Genomic DNA, 21,030 nt, shown 5'->3' on the forward strand with positions numbered 1-21,030 from the left:
TAACTAGTAAGAGTAGGTAAGAGATATGTACAGATATAGATATAGTATTAATATGTACAGTGATTAGGGCTGGGCGATATGGCCTAAATATGATATCACGATATTTTCTGACCTTTCGGCGATACACGATACGCATCACAATGTTTTTCTTTTTTCCCCCAAACAATTCATTATGAGGCTTACCAAGACAGTATTTGAGTTTGCAAGCTAACATTAAAGACAAAATAAAATACCCATGCATTTAGCATTTTTATATTATATATTAGATTTAGATTATTGGATTATTAGATTATATATTGCATATATTTAGCAATGAGATATTATATGATTTAGATATGAAATATGATGAATTGAAAATGGGGGACCCTGATGTAAACAAGACGAAAGTCTTTCTCTGGTCTGCATCCCCTTAACAATTGTATGTATTGAGCTGTACTGTACCCATTCTGCAATATGTTAATAAAGTTTTAAATCAATCAATCAATCAATCAATAAATAGGATTTTAGCATTTTTATGAAACTACTGTATATTTGTATGTCTCTAAATGTTTTGATGAATTGAAAATGGAGGACCCTTATGTAAAAAAGCCGAAAGTCTTTTTCTGGTCTTCATCCTCCAGTCAGTCCACTGTTGTTGTATTGAGCTGTACTGTATTGTACCCATTCTGCAATCGTTAATAACGTTCATTCATTCAATCATTCAGCCGGAAACAGAATAATTTTGATTGACAGTCGAGTCTGCCAATTACGTCACACCGCTTGTACCCGCCCTGCTGTTCTTAGCACCAATCGGCAAGCAGCGCTATTCTTTTTTTACATTCCTGAATGCCCTCCATTGATTTTAACGAGAGCTCAGCTCAACGACAACAACAGCTCACCGCAGCCGACGAGTGATTACTAGCGCACCGCAGCATCACAACGAGGCATAATGATTTTACTGCAACAAATGTTATAATAAAAGCCTTTCCATACATCTGTCTGATTGAAAACTTTATTAACAGACCGCAGAATGGGCACGCACAACTCGGCACGGACTGAGATATGAACAGTAACGCTTTCTATCTATGTCGTCATCGGACGTTGCTACTGTATGTTTGGGTAAATACGCTGATGTGTAACTATATAACGTGTAACTATATAATGTTGATGCCACAAAACGAATGCCTTTGTTAATCATAAGTACTAACTTTGATGCAGTAGTGTGTGTGTGGGAGCGGCGTTGTTCAAAAGTTTGAACGGGGTGGACCAGATTGACGCGACACAATCCTCTTGGTCAAAACATCACGATATCCACGATACGTTAAAAAAGTGTATCGTTAATGAACTGTACCCGATATTTATATAATATCGTCATATCGCCCAGCCCTAACAGTGATACAGGTATAAAGACACTATGGTAGTAAGTCATACTGGCCAGCAGTGTAACTAGTAAGAGTAGGTAAGAGATATGTACAGATATAGATATAGTATTAATATGTACAGTGATACAGGTATAAAGACACTATGGTAGTAAGTCATACTGGCCAGCAGTGTAACTAGTAAGAGTAGGTAAGAGATATGTACAGATATAGATATAGTATTAATATGTACAGTGATACAGGTATAAAGACACTATGGTAGTAAGTCATACTGGCCAGCAGTGTAACTAGTAAGAGTAGGTAAGAGATATGTACAGATATAGATATAGTATTAATATGTACAGTGATACAGGTATAAAGACACTATGGTAGTAAGTCATACTGGCCAGCAGTGTAACTAGTAAGAGTAGGTAAGAGATATGTACAGATATAGATATAGTATTAATATGTACAGTGATACAGGTATAAAGACACTATGGTAGTAGTAGTAGTAGTAGTAGTAGTAGTAGTAGTAGTAGTAGTAGTAGTAGTATTATATATATATATATATATATATATATGGTAAATATAAATATTCAGCACTATTGATATGTCTGGATGTTTCTCCCAGGTTGCCACTCGGTGTGCTGTGGGCGTCGCTGCTGGTCTGTGTTTGGTTGTGGCTGCTGGAGGCCCCGGATCCCCAGGCTATCCCACACTACGGCCCCGCCGTGGTGATGTTCTCCTGGGCCGCGCTGCAGGAGCTGCTGGCTGAGCCCCTGTGGGTCTTGGCTCAGGCGCACCAGTTTGTCAGGTTGAAGGTGGTGGCCGAGAGCCTCGCCATGGTGGCTAAGTGCATCCTGACGGTGGTGCTGGTGGTGTCCGCTCCTGGGTGGGGTCTCTACATCTTCGCCGCTGCACAGGTAAGGGGGGGGGGGGGGGGGGTGATCAGATAAGATGAGATAAGATATTCCTTTATTGACATTTGGGCGTCATAGCAGCATGGGGGAGGGCGGGTTACAGGTATGGGCAGGGTAATAGAAATAAAGACATGAATATAAATTAGATTAATTTAAGTATGTGAGAAAAAATAAACTAAACTATTTAATTAACTGAATATAAAAATAGGTGCAGTATACACAAGGTACAGTATACACTAGGTGCAGTATACACAAGGTACAGTATACACTAGGTGCAGTATACACAAGGTGCAGTATACACAAGGTACAGTATACACAAGGTGCAGTATACACTAGGTGCAGTATACACAAGGTGCAGTATACACAAGGTGCAGTATACACAAGGTGCAGTATACACAAGGTACAGTATACACAAGGTGCAGTATACACAAGGTACAGTATACACAAGGTACAGTATACACAAGGTGCAGTATACACAAGGTGCAGTATACACAAGGTGCAGTATACACAAGGTGCAGTATACACAAGGTGCAGTATACACAAGGTGCAGTATACACAAGGTACAGTATACACAAGGTACAGTATACACAAGGTGCAGTATACACAAGGTGCAGTTATACACAAGGTGCAGTATACACAAGGTGCAGTATACACAAGGTGCAGTATACACAAGGTACAGTATACACAAGGTGCAGTATACACAAGGTACAGTATACACAAGGTGCAGTATACACAAGGTGCAGTATACACAAGGTGCAGTATACACAAGGTGCAGTATACACAAGGTGCAGTAAACACAAGGTGCAGTATACACAAGGTGCAGTATACACTAGGTGCAGTACACACAAGGTGCAGTAAACACAAGGTACAGTATACACAAGGTGCAGTATCCACAAGGTGCAGTATACACAAGGTACAGTATACACAAGGTACAGTATACACAAGGTGCAGTATACACAAGGTGCAGTAAACACAAGGTGCAGTATACACAAGGTGCAGTATACACAAGGTACAGTATACACAAGGTGCAGTATACACAAGGTGCAGTATACACAAGGTGCAGTATACACAAGGTGCAGTATACACAAGGTGCAGTATACACTAGGTGCAGTACACACAAGGTGCAGTATACACAAGGTGCAGTATACACAAGGTGCAGTATACACAAGGTGCAGTATACACAAGGTGCAGTATACACAAGGTGCAGTATACACAAGGTACAGTATACACAAGGTGCAGTATACACAAGGTGCAGTATACACAAGGTGCAGTATACACAAGGTACAGTATACACACGGTGCAGTATACACACGGTGCAGTATACACAAGGTGCAGTATACACAAGGTGCAGTCTACACAAGGTGCAGTCTACACAAGGTGCAGTATACACAAGGTACAGTATACACAAGGTGCAGTATACACAAGGTACAGTATACACAAGGTGCAGTATACACACGGTGCAGTATACACAAGGTACAGTATACACAAGGTGCAGTCTACACAAGGTGCAGTATACACAAGGTGCAGTATACACACGGTGCAGTATACACAAGGTGCAGTATACACAAGGTGCAGTCTACACAAGGTGCAGTATACACAAGGTGCAGTATACACAAGGTGCAGTATACAGGAGGTGCAAATCCAGAGCCTGCAGGATAATGAAAGACCCTCACCACCCCAACAACAGCCTGTTCAAGCTGCTGCGGTCAGGCAAGCGCCTCCGTATACACGCAGCAAGAACAGAGAGACTAAGGCTCAGCTTCTTCCCCCAGGCCATCAGAACACAGGGCTGTACGCTAAGCCTTTTCACTAGGGGCACACTTGCCCCTAAATGAGACATTTAGGGGCAAAAAATATTTTTTAGGGGCACATTTTTAAATAACAATTTTACCATTATTAAAAAAATATGTTCCTCCTGCCTCATTACTGTGGTCCTTTTATTTAACATTTAAGTGCGTTTGTTTTCAGGTTTGTATCTTTTATAATGAACCAACCGAGAAAGTGTGTAAATCACTAATAGAACAAAAACAACAAACTGTGTGTGTGTGTGCGTGCTTGTGTAGTGCTCCTTGAATGAGATCACCACAACACACACACCATTGCATTAATCAGGAGGACAAGAAACTCTGCATACATTTGTTTCACAATGAAAAGTGCTTTAGAAATCAAATTAATTATTATTGTAAATAACCCCATGAAAGGTTTATTATTTGTATGGGTAATTACCTGCTTCATATTTGTGATGTTACTGGTTTCAGTGTGTGCCTAAAGTGATCAATGTGTTGGGCCGTTTATAGAGATCTATGCCAATTAATGTTTATGTATATCCGGGACTTTTTTTAGTAAGAATTGAGAGGTATTTGTATATGTGACCTTTATTTTGAAAACCGTGTTGCGACGCAACCTTATTTACATTTGCGCTTTTGACAGTGAAATGTTCAGTCCAACTTAGCTCGAAGGAAAGACTAATCAAAAAGGTTTAATTGACCCGTATGAGGCTCTTACGGTAGGACTTTGATTGTTTATAGAAGTGGAATGTAATACTATGCTAAACGAGAAATAAACTGTTTGTGACAGCCAGTAAAGTTGCAAGCCACTTTCATTTCATATACGGGGACACCGTGACAATTATTAGTATTATCTTATTTGCATATTGTCTCATTATTAGATAGATAGATAGGTTGATATTTTATAAATTTAAGTAGACAGTATTTCACGTCCTAATAGTGGGCTACTACTACTCACCTAATGCATGGCTGAACCTGAACGTTAGAAGTGTCCGTGTCCCCGTCAATCAATCATCACATCATCACGTCAATCATCATCATCTTATCATCTCTCCACATCGGACGTGGTTGTCATAAGATGGACTGATATCCACTCCGTTGTTCTTGCAGAGCAAAATTTGTATCTTAAATGTATTGAAATGAGGTGCTTCTTTGGCGATGCAATAGTCCATATTGAAAGGAAGAGAGGCCACATTCAGTTTCGTTTTGCTAGGAATTATGGGATTTGGTGTTGGATGTATAGACTACGCAGATAGGGACATGGTCTTTAATCGCACGATAGACTACAAGTACCAAGTATATAGCGTGACCTAGATTCACTCCACACGCAAATCTTTTTTTTCACTCAGGCTATCGGTGATCGCAGTAAGTTCATTCATTGCCGACAGATTCTTTCATAGCACCACGACATTGTGTCGCACTGACAGCTCGCGTGAGTGGCGTCATCACACGCCTTGGATAATTTAGGAGTGAAATGCGAATGCAAGGCTTGAAAGCACTACTCGCAAGCCCGCCCCCAGATAATATTTACCAATCGCAACGGCCAATTAAAGGGGCAATTCGCGATCATATCATCGCAGTGTACAGGCCTGGAACACTGAACACTGATCTCTCCACTCACAAGTACACATGAACACACACATACACACACACACACACACACGCTGCATTCGCTCACACACAAACGGTTACTTTAAACTAAATGGAAAGGACACTTTAAAGGAAAGAGGAAAATAAAGGTCACTTTAAGGAAAGAACTGATGAGGTTCTAGTATAGTATATATCTGCAGCCGTTAGTTCTGCAGCCGTTAGTTCTGCAGCCGTTAGTTCTGTAGCTGTTAGTTCTGTAGCCGTTAGTTCTGTAGCCGTTAGTTCTGTAGCCGTTAGTTCTGTAGCGGTTAGTTCTCCAGCCGTTAGTTCTGCAGCCGTTAGTTCTGCAGCCGTTAGTTCTGCAGCCGTTAGTTCTGCAGCCGTTAGTTCTGTAGCCGTTAGTTCTGTAGCCGTTAGTTCTGTAGCGGTTAGTTCTCCAGCCGTTAGTTCTGCAGCCGTTAGTTCTGTAGCCGTTAGTTCTCCAGCTGTTAGTTCTTTAGCTGTTAGTTCTGTAGCTGTTAGTTCTGTAGCCGTTAGTTCTGTAGCCGTTAGTTCTCCAGCTGTTAGTTCTGTAGCTGTTAGTTCTGTAGCTGTTAGTTCTGTAGCCGTTAGTTCTCCAGCCGTTAGTTCTGTTGCTGTTAGTTCTGTAGCCGTTAGTTCTCCAGCTGTTAGTTCTTTAGCTGTTAGTTCTGTAGCTGTTAGTTCTGTAGCCGTTAGTTCTGTAGCCGTTAGTTCTGTAGACGTTAGTTCTGTAGCCGTTAGTTCTCCAGCTGTTAGTTCTGTAGCTGTTAGTTCTGTAGCCGTTAGTTCTGTAGCCGTTAGTTCTCCAGCTGTTAGTTCTCCAGCCGTTAGTTCTGTAGCCGTTAGTTCTCCAGCTGTTAGTTCTGTAGCCGTTAGTTCTCCAGCTGTTAGTTCTCCAGCCGTTAGTTCTGTAGCCGTTAGTTCTCCAGCTGTTAGTTCTGTAGCTGTTAGTTCTGTAGCCGTTAGTTCTGTAGCCGTTAGTTCTGCAGTTGTATGTATATTCGATTCAATTCGTTTGTTGAGTGTGTATGGGTTCAGTGCCTCTTCCCCGGAGGCCCTGAAACCAGTTTTTTACATGGCTCAAGGTGCAATATATTCTTTTCAATCTGTACAGCTCGCGTGGGAAGTCTCTCTGGGGATCCCCGTCTCTTTCCTATGGGAGGGTGGTGGGATGTAAAAATGTGAACATTTTTTACCCCGGCTGTGTAGACTGGGATACATACTGTTGATGCTTCCTTCTTTCTATTCCAGAAGTGTTGGAGTTAGGGAGTGTCACACCCCTCTTGTCGTTCCCCTGGGCGCCTTGGGGATTCAATGACAGGTCTAAATAGCCTGTTCATTGATGGGGGTGTGTCCCGACGCACGTATAGTGCTAGCTCGCTGTAAACAGGCGATTGGCTGGCACGCCTTGGTTGCTTGTGGTTGAAACAGCGTTTTTATAAAGCAACTGAGATGGGGGTTTTTCCTCTTCCGACGACCACATCCCATGACCTGGGTGGGTTGTCGACGGATTCTCGTTCATGTCTGGGGGATGATGACGGGATGGATCTGAACATATGTAGTGGGGTCTCACGCCCTTGGGGTGGGCCACCAGGCGCGGTTCGTCCGAACGTCTGGGTGGCGCCTTCTTTTCATGTTAAGATCAACACGCATATCTGCCCTTCTCCTGGAGTAGGCATGTCGGCGTGGTTAGGGCACGGGACTGGTTCTGGTCACGCTGGTCCAGATCGGTTGAACCCGTTGTCCGCCGGGGATGCAGATCTGCTGTTCTGGTACCCTGAGGGACTTGGGCTTTTTTCAGGGGGAAAAATGCCAGGTCGGTCTGGGTGTCACAGGGTTAAGCGCTATGGAGACCCTGGTTGGGTATGTTTTTACTCAGCACTGTCGTCATGGCTTACAGCCATGCCATTCTGTACGCGCTCGATCTCGTCGGATCTCGGCCGCTACACAGGTTGGTCCTGGTTAGTACTTGGTTGGGAGACCGCCGGGGAATACCGGGTACGGTGTGCTTAGGGGCTGGTTCTCCATTATTTTTCGCTCCTCTCTCACGCATGGCGAAGAGGGGCCTGTGGGGGTGGTTTTTTGACCTCCTCTGGTGACCCTGTGCTTCCCGTACCGCCAGGCCCGGTCCGAAGTGATGTTTGCGACCCGTAGGCCTGGGTTAACCCTTTTTGGAAACTGGAACACTTGTACTGCGGTATAGCCGGTGTATGCCCGCAGGTGTGTTTTGGAGTTTTTTCTTGAGGGGTTATAGGAACAACCACCGCATTGGGTAACACCGAGGTGGTTGATTCCCTGGTGTGTTGGAGCAGTGTCAACTCCCGGGTTCACCGTTTGAGGGTGCCCCTGCACGTTCATGACGTCTGCCAATCGTGTCAGCCTTCTCTGCCTCGACCCCTCTGGGTGGGGGTTTTTAAATGGAGGCTTGGTCATGCAACACCGCCAGCTTACGCTCCTTCCGCCGGGGCGGCTGTGTTCAGCTGTCCCCTCTGGCGCCTGTCTCGTCCGCAGTCTCCAGGCTAGGGTTAACAGCCTGTTGCCTGGTTTTTCCCCGGTGCGCTGCCTGCTTCCGTTGGTTAACCTTTTTGTGTGCTTACGGCCATGCTGACTGCCTGTTCTGCAGGGTCAGTGTGCCAGGCGGTGTACTATTGGGGGGACGGGGCCCGCTCGGCTTACTGCCATACCAACCTGAACACGCCCGATCTCGTCCGATCTCGGAAGCTAAGCAGGTTCTGGCCTGGTTAGTACTTGGATGGGATTCCGCCTGGGAATACCAGGTGCAGTAACTGAGGGGCCTTTGTCCGAATACGCTGGCGATGTGGGGGGCGGGGCACTACGTGCCCACCTGGTGGGGTCTTGATGCTGGCATCATGGACTTCTCCGGGCCCCCATTCCAGGGAGTCCAGTCCTTTTGGTGGGTCTGGGTCTTCCTTCGCGCTCCGCTGCTACGGCCTTGCCACGGGGTTGGGTTTGCCCTTGGCCCCGTGATTCTGGGGGCAGTAACGAGGTTGTTCCTCCGTTCGTTCCCGGGTGGCATGCGGGTTGTGCGTGTGTGTAGTCGTGGGGTCAAGCCACGGTCTGCTCACCCTGTGCGTTAAGTTGCTTGAGTGCCTCTTCGCACGGTCGGGTCCGTCGCCTTCCCGTGAAGCCTCTAATAGGGGGGATACCCTCCATTAGGGGGGGTCGGGGGGGCTCGGCCCTCCCTGTTCTGATGGTTTTGGGGGGCTGTCAGCGGGGTGTATTTGTCAGCCAAGTGGCTCCGCTTGGCCTCCCTTGTGCAGTAGTGATGCCAAGCTAAGCCACTAACGATACAGAACGTTAGGTTATGACTATGCTTGGCATCAGACGGCCGCTGCAGCCCTTGTCCTCACCTTGTGGTGAAAGCTTGGGAAGGAGGAGAGCAGGTGACCACACACCTGCTTATGAAGGTAAGCTGATGAGGGGTGTGGTCAGACTAATACTGGTATTAGAGGTACATTTGTGGTTTATTCAGTACGCGTGCACGTACGCGAGATAGTGCAGTAGTGATGCCAAGCATCGCCCCTAACTAACAGAACTTGGTTATAGTCATAACCTAACGTTAGTTCTGTAGCCGTTAGTTCTGTAGCCGTTAGTTCTCCAGCCGTTAGTTCTGCAGCCGTTAGTTCTGCAGCCGTTAGTTCTGAAGCCGTTAGTTCTCCAGCCGTTAGTTCTGTAGCCGTTAGTTCTGCAGCCGTTAGTTCTGTAGCCGTTAGTTCTGCAGCCGTTAGTTCTGTAGCCGTTAGTTCTGCAGCCGTTAGTTCTGTAGCCGTTAGTTCTGCAGCCGTTAGTTCTGTAGCCGTTAGTTCTGCAGCCGTTAGTTCTGTAGCCGTTAGTTCTGCAGCAGTTAGTTCTGTAGCCGTTAGTTCTGTAGCCGTTAGTTCTGCAGACGTTAGTTCTGTAGCCGTTAGTTCTGTAGCCGTTAGTTCTGTAGCCGTTAGTTCTGCAGCCGTTAGTTCTGCAGACGTTAGTTCTCCAGCCGTTAGTTCTGCAGCCGTTAGTTCTGCAGACGTTAGTTCTCCAGCCGTTAGTTCTGTAGCCGTTAGTTCTGCAGACGTTAGTTCTGTAGCCGTTAGTTCTGCAGCCGTTAGTTCTGCAGCCGTTAGTTCTGTAGCCGTTAGTTCTCCAGCCGTTAGTTCTGCAGCCGTTAGTTCTGTAGCCGTTAGTTCTGTAGCCGTTAGTTCTGTAGCCGTTAGTTCTGCAGCCGTTAGTTCTGTAGACGTTAGTTCTCCAGCCGTTAGTTCTGCAGCCGTCAGTTTTGTAGCCGTTTGTTCTGTAGCCGTTAGTTCTCCAGCCGTTAGTTCTGCAGCCGTTAGTTCTGTAGCCGTTAGTTCTGCAGCCGTTGGTTCTCCAGCTGCTCACTGGATGATATCAAACCGGTTATCTTAAAAGCCAGGCATCTCATGTACAGTGTCACAAAAGCCTCTAACTGACAACTCGCTGTTCATGAATGTAATTGTTTTAAAGTTAGGCTTGGTGTTTGGTATCCAGCAACGTTAGAGGAACACGCCAACATCATGGGAAATGCACTCACTGTCTTCTCCAGAGTCAGACAAGAAGATGGAGACCAGTTTCCTCTCTGTGCCTTCAGTAGAAAAGCTCTCTGGCTGTCTCTGACTGGAGAAGACGTGAGCCATGATGTCTGTGTGTTCCTCTAACCTCACACCTAAGCCTCACACCTGACCTAAAAAGAAAGAGAGACACAAATTAGGTTTATAAACAGAGTTATAGCGTCTACAAATATCTAAAAAGGATTATATGCAGGTACTGTATGTACAGACAGATGTGAATATATATATATATATATATATATATATATATATATATATATATATATATATACTCTGTAAGAGTAAACATAATATATACAGCATTATTGCACATGCAATCATACAGAGTTATATGGGTTATATGCATATCCTGCTAAGTAGGTATATAGGAGGGTTGTATGCAGGTAAGAGATGAGGTGAATTGCTTACAGCGCTGAATCTATGGCTCTGGTTCCCCCCCCCTACTGTACTCTCATCATGCTCCTGTACTTCCTGCTTCCCCCCCCTACTGTACTCTCATCATGCTCCTGTACTTCCTGGTTCCCCCCCCTACTGTACTCTCATCATGCTCCTGTACGTCCTGGTTCCCCCCCTACTGTACTCTCATCATGCTCCTGTACTTCCTGGTTCCCCCCCTACTGTACTCTCATCATGCTCCTGTACTTCCTGGTTCTCAGCTGGTCTACACGGGGTCCCTGGTGCTGTGCTACGTCCTCTACTTCCTCCGTCTCCTGGGATCCAAAGAGGCCAAGAGGAAGATGTTCCCGCTGCACAGTGTGAGAGACCTGCTGCCCTGCAGAGCTGAGGGAGAGGTAGTGTGATGTTCTCTCTCTCTAGTAGGTAGTAGTAGTAGCTAGTAGGTAGTGTGATGCTAGTAGGTAGTAGGTAGTAGTAGTAGCTAGTAGGTAGTGTGATGTTCCCTCTCTCTGCACAGTGTGAGAGACCTGCTGCCCTGCAGAGCTGAGGGAGAGGTAGTGTGATGTTCTCTCTCTCTAGTAGGTAGTAGTAGTAGCTAGTAGGTAGTGTGATGCTAGTAGGTAGTAGGTAGTAGTAGTAGCTAGTAGGTAGTGTAACTGAGGGGTACAATTCCCTGACTGTATTAATCAAGTATGGTATCATTAAACCACTACCGTCTTATGTACATTACTGGCCATACCGTACACAAGTATATCAGATGAGAACTCCTCCACAATGATACGGTTTCCACACAAATACTCGTTTAGAATATTTATTACATCAAAGGTATTATTACATAATATACTTTACTTTAATTGCGCTTATAAGGCAAAGGAATTATGCATAGGCAAATCAATAATGAATGTCCAATTATATCTATGGTACTCAGGGGAGATAGCTGGAGATACTGGAAGGGGGGTACTACCGGTTGTAAGCCAGCAGGGGGAGGCAATGCTCTATGCAAAGTCAATGGGTTCCACAGGGACTTCAACTAGCCCTGCTCGGGGGGCGATCTTACTCCCTGGAGCAGCGGATGAAAACGGCAGCTGTAATCCCAGGGTGCGCGCCGCACAGGTGAAGCCGTGGAGTCTCTCCTTGAGACGGGCTCGAATGATGTCCTCACGGTAGATCCCACACAGCAGCGGGGTAGACGGTTCTCTGCTCCAGCGGCCACAGTCAAAGCAATGAAGAATAATAATAATCCTGCCGGAAAGGGCTCTGCTGTCGCCGGTGTAAAACCTCCGGTGCGCGGTGGTTTCACAGTTGAACTTGACGTTAATACTATCCTATTTGCACGCGGCTATAAGTGCTCTATGTAGACGCACAATTACTCACTTCACGTGGTCTTTGACTCGTAATGAAGGCTTACTAGTAAATAGCGAACGATACGTTGAACAAACGTATTAGGATAACACGACTCTATTTTGGGGCAATACGAGCCCTACTGCAGCGCACGTTGCATAGTGGGTGAGGCTTCACGTTCTGTTACTAAGTTGGGAAGAAGGGTAAGGGACTTCTACATTTACTTGCGCCATATTTATATGCACGGTGAACAAATAGTGCCACTCTCATTTCGGTAGCCGTATCCCTGGGCAGAGCTGGGCATGTTGAGACAAGCCCTCACGGTAGCTTTCAAGTCGGCTCTAGGGGCACGGCACTGGCGCTGGTGGCACGCCATCCAATAGGAGAATGAAATATTATGGTCTGTGTAACTACTAGGTTAAAGGGACATTCCGTGTATATGTACAAAGGAATATACAAGGGATATCAAACGATATACAAATATTATGCAATATATATCAATCAATAAATACATATATTCGGTTTAATCTGACCCTTTGTAACAGCCGCCCCCTAATTAGTCCCACCTAATTAGCTAAGCAGAGACAGATTAACCGCACTGTCCACTACTCAATGTCCGTTGTGAGGGTAGGCAGGTCACAAAGTCAGGGGTCATGGTCGTCATTAAGCGAGTCGGGGAGCCTTGGCGACTCTATCAGCCTCGCCACGGGTCGGTTGTAGGTCCGCCCTTGGCCGAGCACTTCTGCCACTCTGACCTTCCCGTCGGCACCAGTGGTCACTTTGCTTACGCGGCCGGCCGGCCACGCAGCTCGGGGTAGTGACTGGTCTATGGTCATGACGACTGGACGGGATGAAGGGGGGCTTAGGAGGGAGCGGGCCTGAGACTGCTTTGATCTGTGCTTGGCTGTGCTTTCTCCTCCTCCGTCTGTTTCTCTTGTTTGCTCTGTACCCCGTCTGAGGAGAGGCCGGTCCCGGCCGCCCCGTCAAGGAGTCGCTTGGGGTGCTGGGTCCGAGGTCAGCTACGTCTGGAGCGCAGCTGAGGGGGGTGGAGTTCCGAACTCCCTCTGGTGCCCACGGTTCTCTCACGGGCCTCTCGCTTAATGTCAATAGCCTCTGCTGTACGGGGGAGAGGCCGGTGTCGCTCGCCTCTGTGTGTAGGCAGCGTGTAGACGTGGGTTGACTGTCAAGTCCGTAGAGGGGGCCCTGGAGCGTCCATCCCAGTCGGGTCTGAACCGCGACTGGGCATCCTTTGGGTCCGACGTGGGCCGCCTCAATTGGGAGAATGAGGTCCGCGTGGTCGGAGCCGATGAGCAGGGTCGGTGTGGCGCCGTCGATAAGCGGTATAGGTAGTTGACGTAGGTGCACATACTTCTCCATCAGCTGTGGGATGGGGTAGGTGTACTGAGACAAGCCTATGTCGTGGCTAGTGAAGACGTTAGTTATACTATACTGCTTCTCGGGCTGGTCCACCGCTGCTATCTTGAAGGAGACCCTTTCACCCTTTATGGTCTTCTGGTCCCTTCTGATGGTGCGTATGGTCATGGTATCTTTGACACCCCGCAGGCCCAACTGGGCTGCTGCGGAAGCGAGGAGGAGAGTCTTTTCAGACCCATCGTCCAGGACGGCGTAAGTGTCCAGGACCTTGTCCTCGTAGCTCAGGAGCACTCTGACCACTTTGAGGAGCACTCGGGGGGTCCCGCTATGCTGGTCAATGTGGAGCACTCCTGTTGGTCGTGACGTAGAATCTATATGGTGCGAGTCGCACCGTGGCTCCCAGTGTCTGCCGTAGCAGTCGGGACACCAGGGAGCGGTCTGGTGGAACTTTGGTGCTGGTGCCACCGCCTCGGCATGGTACATTACCGCGACGGGCCCACTCTGTTGTCCTGGCTGACGCCTGTTGATGTCATGCAGGACCTCCAAGTGGGTGCCACCGCACCTGCTGCACTTCTTTTTCAAGCGGCACTCAGCTGCTAGGTGGCTGCGCGCGCAGCGGAAGCAGCGGCGGTGGTCCTTGGTCCACTGACTCACCTCGTCCGGGGTCAGTTTCCCGAAGGTGTCGCATTGATACAGCCGATGTTCTCCCTCACAGTACTGGCACTCAATCTTCCACTGGTCCTCTTTCGTCGAGGGGGTGTTGTGGTTCTTGTGTGGTACTGATTCGGCTTGGTGCATAACGGTCACCAACCGGCGGTTATCCGTTTGTCCCCGAGGTCCGAGTCTTGGGCTTGGTCCACTCCATACGAACGTGTCGAGTCGTAGGCTACTGACCTCCCTGGCGAGGAACTCAGATAGGTCTAGGAGGGATGCCTCTGGACCGTTGGGGTCGCGGTAGTCTCTCTGCCGCCTGAAGCGCTCTTGTCGGGCGGGAGGGAGCTTCTCTAATATCCTCTCTACGTTAGAGTTAGCGTACAGTTCGTAGATACCCTTTTCCTTTTGGGACCCCAGCATCCCTACCAGGGACTGTACCTTGATAGACAGGTCATCTAATGCTCTGTTGTCTCTGGCTGGGGGGAGACGGTCAATGTCTCTTATCTCCTGTATCACATAGTCCCATACGCGTCCATAACGTTGGTCGAGTGCTGCTAGAGCCGCTGTGTATGGGGTAGTAGAGTTGGCATAGGCCAGCGCTATATTGTGCGCTCGGGGCACCTTGAGGTGCTTCAATAGGGTAGCATACTTGTGGCGTTCATCAGCTACATCAACCATCATTGTCTCTAAGCACATCCGTAGCTCCGTGTACTGTGCTCGGTTCTCATGGGTGAAGTCTGGAAACGTCGGTGTGCCAAGGTACGATGCCATGGATGACTGGCACATCGGTGAGCGTTGGGGAAGAGGCCTCCTAGGCGAGTCTCCCCGTGCGTGTCGTCTTGGGCTGGTACTTGGTGGGTACCGAAGGTCTGGTACCCAGGTGCTGTCCCTCGGAGCTGGCGGTGCGTCAAACTCACCCGTGAGTGGAGTCGGGGGTTTGTAGCGCAGGGCCTCGGGGCTGACTTCTGGGCTGTACTGGGCCCTCTGGTCCAGAGTACGTTGCTGCTGGTCGGCTTGACATTCCTCCTCTTCCTCCTCCTCTCCCTCTGCTAGGACCTGGAGTCTTCTGTTCAGTCTCTCGGCGTGGTCCGGTTCTTCCCGGTTGCTGGGTCTCGTATGGACCGGCCGGGGAGGGGGTTCGGAGACGTGGACAGGATCCTCCTGTTGGCGGGGTCCCGGGTCGCTTCGTCGGGTAGGGGAATGTGTCCTAGACCCATGTCTTGACGATCTCTGAGAGCTCCGTGCGGAGTGAGGGGGTGTCGCCATGGCAACCAGTTTGTCCATCAGCTCCGCCTGCAGCCGGTCGCGCTCTGCCTCGCGCTGGGCATGGGCTGCGTCGCGCGCTGCTTCGCGCTGGGCATTGGCGGCGTCGCGCTGCGCATAGGCGCTGGCCTGGGCGGCGTCGCGCTGTGCGTTGGCGGCGTCGCGCTGGGCATTGGCGCTGGCATGGGCGGCGTGGAGCTGTGCATTTGCGACGTCGCGCTGTGCATTGGCGGCGGCGTGCTGTGCATCGGCGCGGCTTCTCTCAATGTTCTCTTCTGTCTGGAGGCGTCTGGTCTCCAGTCTTATGCGGTCGTCTTCACTCCTTTGTTGCGCCTGGAAGCGCTCTCGCTCGCCTGCAAAATGTTCGCGCTCGCGCGTCTGTTGCGCTTGAAGTCGATCGCGTTCGGTGGAGGCTGCCAGGGTGGCGATGAGTGCTTGCGCCAGCATCTTGTCCGCCTCGCTGGGGGAAGACGCCGTTCGGGGCGATCGGCTCCCGGTGGTCCTTGTTGGAGATCCGTTCTCCTGTTGCGTACCGAGGAGATCCATCTCCTGGGTGCGCGTCTCTTCTTGTGGTGGGTCGGGTTCCATCCCGGGAGGGCTTTCTTTATCCTGGAGCTCTCCGGGGACTACCTCGTCGACGTTGCCTGGGGATAAAGTCGTGTCAGTTCCCTCCTGGTCCCCACCGTGAGCTTGGTCAGTTACATTAGAACCCACTAGGGCCTCTGTTGGCGGGGTAGCCTGGTTGATAGGGTCGGACATAATTTTACTATCCGCTTTAGTTATTTTATCCGTATTTAATTTCCCTTTAAAGCTAGGTATTGGACTGACAGTGTATGCCTCTAGATAGGGAGGTGGCTGCCGTCTGCGCTGCGGGCGATCTAGCTTAGGAGAACCGTTTGTGGAGTGTTCGTCATCGGCCATGTCAATATTAATATTATATTAATATTACGCTAATTATTATCTCCGGCTCGAAGGACCAATTGTAACTGAGGGGTACAATTCCCTGACTGTATTAATCAAGTATGGTATCATTAAACCACTACCGTCTTATGTACATTACTGGCCATACCGTACACAAGTATATCAGATGAGAACTCCTCCACAATGATACGGTTTCCACACAAATACTCGTTTAGAATATTTATTACATCAAAGGTATTATTACATAATATACTTTACTTTAATTGCGCTTATAAGGCAAAGGAATTATGCATAGGCAAATCAATAATGAATGTCCAATTATATCTATGGTACTCAGGGGAGATAGCTGGAGATACTGGAAGGGGGGTACTACCGGTTGTAAGCCAGCAGGGGGAGGCAATGCTCTATGCAAAGTCAATGGGTTCCACAGGGACTTCAGCAAGCCCTGCTCGGGGGGCGATCTTACTCCCTGGAGCAGCGGATGAAAACGGCAGCTGTAATCCCAGGGTGCGCGCCGCACAGGTGAAGCCGTGGAGTCTCTCCTTGAGACGGGCTCGAATGATGTCCTCACGGTAGATCCCACACAGCAGCGGGGTAGACGGTTCTCTGCTCCAGCGGCCACAGTCAAAGCAATGAAGAATAATAATAATCCTGCCGGAAAGGGCTCTGCTGTCGCCGGTGTAAAACCTCCGGTGCGCGGTGGTTTCACAGTTGAACTTAACGTTAATACTATCCTATTTGCACGCGGCTATAAGTGCTCTATGTAGACGCACAATTACTCACTTCACGTGGTCTTTGACTCGTAATGAAGGCTTACTAGTAAATAGCGAACGATACGTTGAACAAACGTATTAGGATAACACGACTCTATTTTGGGGCAATACGAGCCCTACTGCACCGCACGTTGCATAGTGGGTGAGGCTTCACGTTCTGTTACTAAGTTGGGAAGAAGGGTAAGGGACTTCTACATTTACTTGCGCCATATTTATATGCACGGTGAACAAATAGTGCCACTCTCATTTCGGTAGCCGTATCCCTGGGCAGAGCTGGGCATGTTGAGACAAGCCCTGACGGTAGCTTTCAAGTCGGCTCTAGGGGCACGGCACTGGCGCTGGTGGCACGCCATCCAATAGGAGAATGAAATATTATGGTCTGTGTAACTACTAGGTTAAAGGGACATTCCGTGTATATGTACAAAGGAATATACAAGGGATATCAAACGATATACAAATATTATGCAATATATATCAATCAATAAATACATATATTCGGTTTAATCTGACCCTTTGTAACAGGTAGTGTGATGTTCTTTCTCTCTGCACAGTGTGAGAGACCTGCTGCCCTGCAGAGCTAGTAGGTAGTAGTAGTAGGTAGTAGGTAGTAGGTAGTAGTAGTAGGTAGTAGTAGTAGCTAGTAGGTAGTAGGTAGTAGTAGTAGTAGTAGGTAGTAGTAGTAGTAGTAGCTAGTAGGTAGTGTGATGTTCCCTGATGATAGAGATAGTAGCATATAGAAATTGTGGCTAAACAATGAAGACACCTTTATGCTCTTTTCTTTGGTCATAGACCTGTTCATATAATAATAAATAATAATAATGGATCAAATTTATATAGCGCCTTTCATAGAACCCAAGGTCGCTTCACAATCAGGACAAAAAATAGGGCTAGGGAAATAGGGGGGGAAAGGGGGATGAGGGAAGGTAAGGGATAATGGACCTAATCTAATCTAAACTAACTGATGGGGAAAAGCCTTGGTGAAGAGGTGTGTTTTTAGAGCAGTTTTGAAGGTGACCTGAACTCCATATGACCTGAACTCCTGAGTAAACTAAATAGGTTAGCCAATTTACGAGTAGCCTAATGTAGTCTTGTTTATTATGTAACGCTGTGATGCACGCATCACAGTCACGAAAGGGGCTAGCGTTACATAATAAACAAGTAATGGATTCACTCGCCCAAACCCTGTAGTCGTGCATCACAGTCACGAAAGGGGCTAATGTAACGCCAGTCAGCCATCGAAAGTAGCATTGAATCAAAAGGGATGCAGGGACCGCTGAGGATTATACTAGGTCGGATAGTCCAGCAAAGTTACGTCCTATTCATCAATCTCACAATATTCGCTAACGTTAGACAGATGGAATACAGCCTTCCATCTAAAAACATAAATGAATAGCCATAATAACTTCAATCGGTTCGGATCCTTTGAATGAAACGGAAATGTAAACACTGACCTCGACGTTAGAAAGTAACACTGGTGATGTGAAATCACTGCGCCCAGACAGGAGTGGTTCGGCAAAAAATAGTTCAGAGTATATCTGCTTAGAAAACGGAAATGTCTAATTCAATTATTTTTTATTTCTCCACGTGGTAAATACACAGTGTAACTGAGGGGTTACAAAACCCTGACTGTATTAAAGATTGTGATATATTAAACCACTGCTAGTTATGTACTTTAATTACTGGCCAAACAGTACATCAAATATTGATGGTGAACACTCACAAGAACACGGCATTGACACAGAAATACTATTGGAGGGTAATTTATTATTATTATTAGGCAACGTTAGGTTACAGATTGAGAATTAGGGTCGCGCTTGTATGGCGAAGAATATACGTAAAGTCAGTCAAGAGCATAAGTCACTAAGAATAGCATGAATACTATGATGGGTCTAAGCTGACGCCACCTGTTGTATAGTAGCAATTATATAGGGCAACACCGGTACCAACTGGAGACAATGGGTAGAGGAATGTTTGGGTACTCCGTCTAAGTCAACAAGGAATAAAGAGGCTCCAGGTACAGGAGTCGGTGCTTGTACTCCCTTGATCAGCAGACAAAAGCAATAGTTGTAATCCAAGATGCTCGACAGCATTGACGACAGCTAGCCAGCCCCTTCCACGAGGCAGGCCCAAGTGGTAATCCTCACGAGGTTGAATCCCAAACGACAGTGGAAATCAACGGTGCTCTTCTCCGGTGGTCACGGTCCCAAAGCAATATAATCCAACCAGGAATGGTTCTGCAATCGCCGGTGCCGATTCTCCTGTGTACATGTCCAACGGTTCTCGCCTAGGACTCCTCGGGTGTGGGCACGTATTTAGGCCACACAGCCTGGATAAGTGCACTAGCTAAAGACACGACGAACCGATGGGTAATGCTACACACGGAAGAACTGTGGCCGCACGATATACAATAAATGATCGACTATTACTTCACATTAGATTAAGTCGAACTCAACGTTACTGCATTAAACTCTGACACTTTAACATTCTATTCGCACGCGGTTCTCAATGCTCTATTTAGATGCAAGGTTGCTCACTTCACTGCACGTTGACTCGTGGTGAAGGGTTTGAACTAGTGAATTGAATTACTGCTGTTTACACCTGCGCCGTATTTATACTTAAGTGAATATCTAGTCCCAACCTCAGTCCTTGTCTCGTATTACTACGCAGACTCTGGGCATGTTCTGACATGCCCGGAGTTGTCTTTGAACTTGCCGTTGGGGGCTTGCGCGTTGGCGCCTGGGGCCGCTGTCCAATAGGAGAGCGAATATTACTCTGGTCTGTACGCAGGTAAAGGGATATTCCGTGTATATATATAAATAATATACAAGTTATATCAAACGATACATATATATTCAGTTTAATCTGGCCCTTCACAACAGCCGCCTCCTAATTAGTCCGCACCTAATTAGTTAAAAAGAAGACAGATTAATAGTCCTGTCAACTGCTCAATGTCTGTTGTGGGGAGTAGGGCAATCTACAAAGTCAGTGGGTCATGATCGTCATCAAGGGAGTCAGGGAGCCTTGGCAATTCTATCAGCCTCGCCACGGGTCGGGTGTGGCGGTGAGGCAGGTCGGCCATCCTGGGTATACTGGGCTGAGTGGGCTGTGCTCGCCACTGGCTGTCCAATAGGAGAGCGAATATTACTCTGGTCTGTACGCAGGTAAAGGGATATTCTGTGTATATATATAAATAATATACAAGGTATATCAAACGATACATATATATATTCACGTTAATCTGGCCCTTCACAACACACCGGTCACAACATGTTTACAGGAACGTTTTGGAGTTGTATTTTGATTGTATTTGGAGTGTATTTCGTGACTGTTGGGAACTAGGCTTAATGTAGGACCTACTTCCAGTGCATGCAGAGAGACGAAAAGGGTATGTATCTTCTTGTCTAACTCCAGGGAAGATGTTAAATAAGCTAATTTCCCAAAATGTTGGAGTGTTCCTTTAACCATAACCGTTAAGTGAACGTTAAAACTAACCTTAACTCTTAACTTTATGTCTTAACACATTCAGGGCCATTGGGATTAGACTATGAGGCCAGCTTGAGGCCAGCTTTTCATTACAAGTTTTCACTGTGCGTGAGGTTGTTTGTAGAGATAAATCTATATTTTATATTATTGCTATGTGTCCATTGTCATTGTCAATTGACAGTATAAACTAGGGGTGCACCGATATATCGGTCGGGTATCGGTATCGGCCGATAAGTGCCTTGTTGACTTAGGCCGATAAGCTCAAATGTGCCGATGGCAGTAGCCGACAAATATCCATCAATTTGTGTCGCGTCAATCTGGCCCACACGTTCAAACTTTGAAAAAAGTTTCAGCCAAGCGACCTGCACAACGCCGCCCCCACACACACACTACTGCATCAAAGTTACTACTTATGATTAACAAAGGCATTCGTTTTGTGGCATTAACGTTATATAGTTACACGTTCAATAGCATCAGCGTATTTACCGGACCATAGCAACGTCCGAGGACGACCTAGATAGATAGCAAGCATTACTATATCTCAGCCCGTGCTGAGTTGTGCCCATTCTCAAGTTTCAAGT

At 47.4% G+C, this 21,030-nt stretch overlaps 1 protein-coding gene across 1 annotated transcript in view; it reads left to right on the top strand.

The window, feature by feature from the left end:
- The window catches only part of LOC311230169 (man(5)GlcNAc(2)-PP-dolichol translocation protein RFT1-like), a 56,867-nt gene that overhangs the window by 13,109 nt on the left and 22,728 nt on the right, over positions 1 to 21,030 (top strand). The window contains exons 4-5 of the mRNA XM_084316367.1: positions 1,969 to 2,260; positions 10,901 to 11,035. Of these exons, the coding sequence (XP_084172493.1) occupies positions 1,969 to 2,260; positions 10,901 to 11,035 (427 nt within the window). The remainder of the gene's footprint in view (positions 1 to 1,968; positions 2,261 to 10,900; positions 11,036 to 21,030) is intronic.

Source organism: Notolepis coatsorum (assembly GCF_963971535.1).
Source record: "Notolepis coatsorum genome assembly, chromosome: 6".
Taxonomy (NCBI): Eukaryota; Metazoa; Chordata; class Actinopteri; order Aulopiformes; family Paralepididae; genus Notolepis; species Notolepis coatsorum.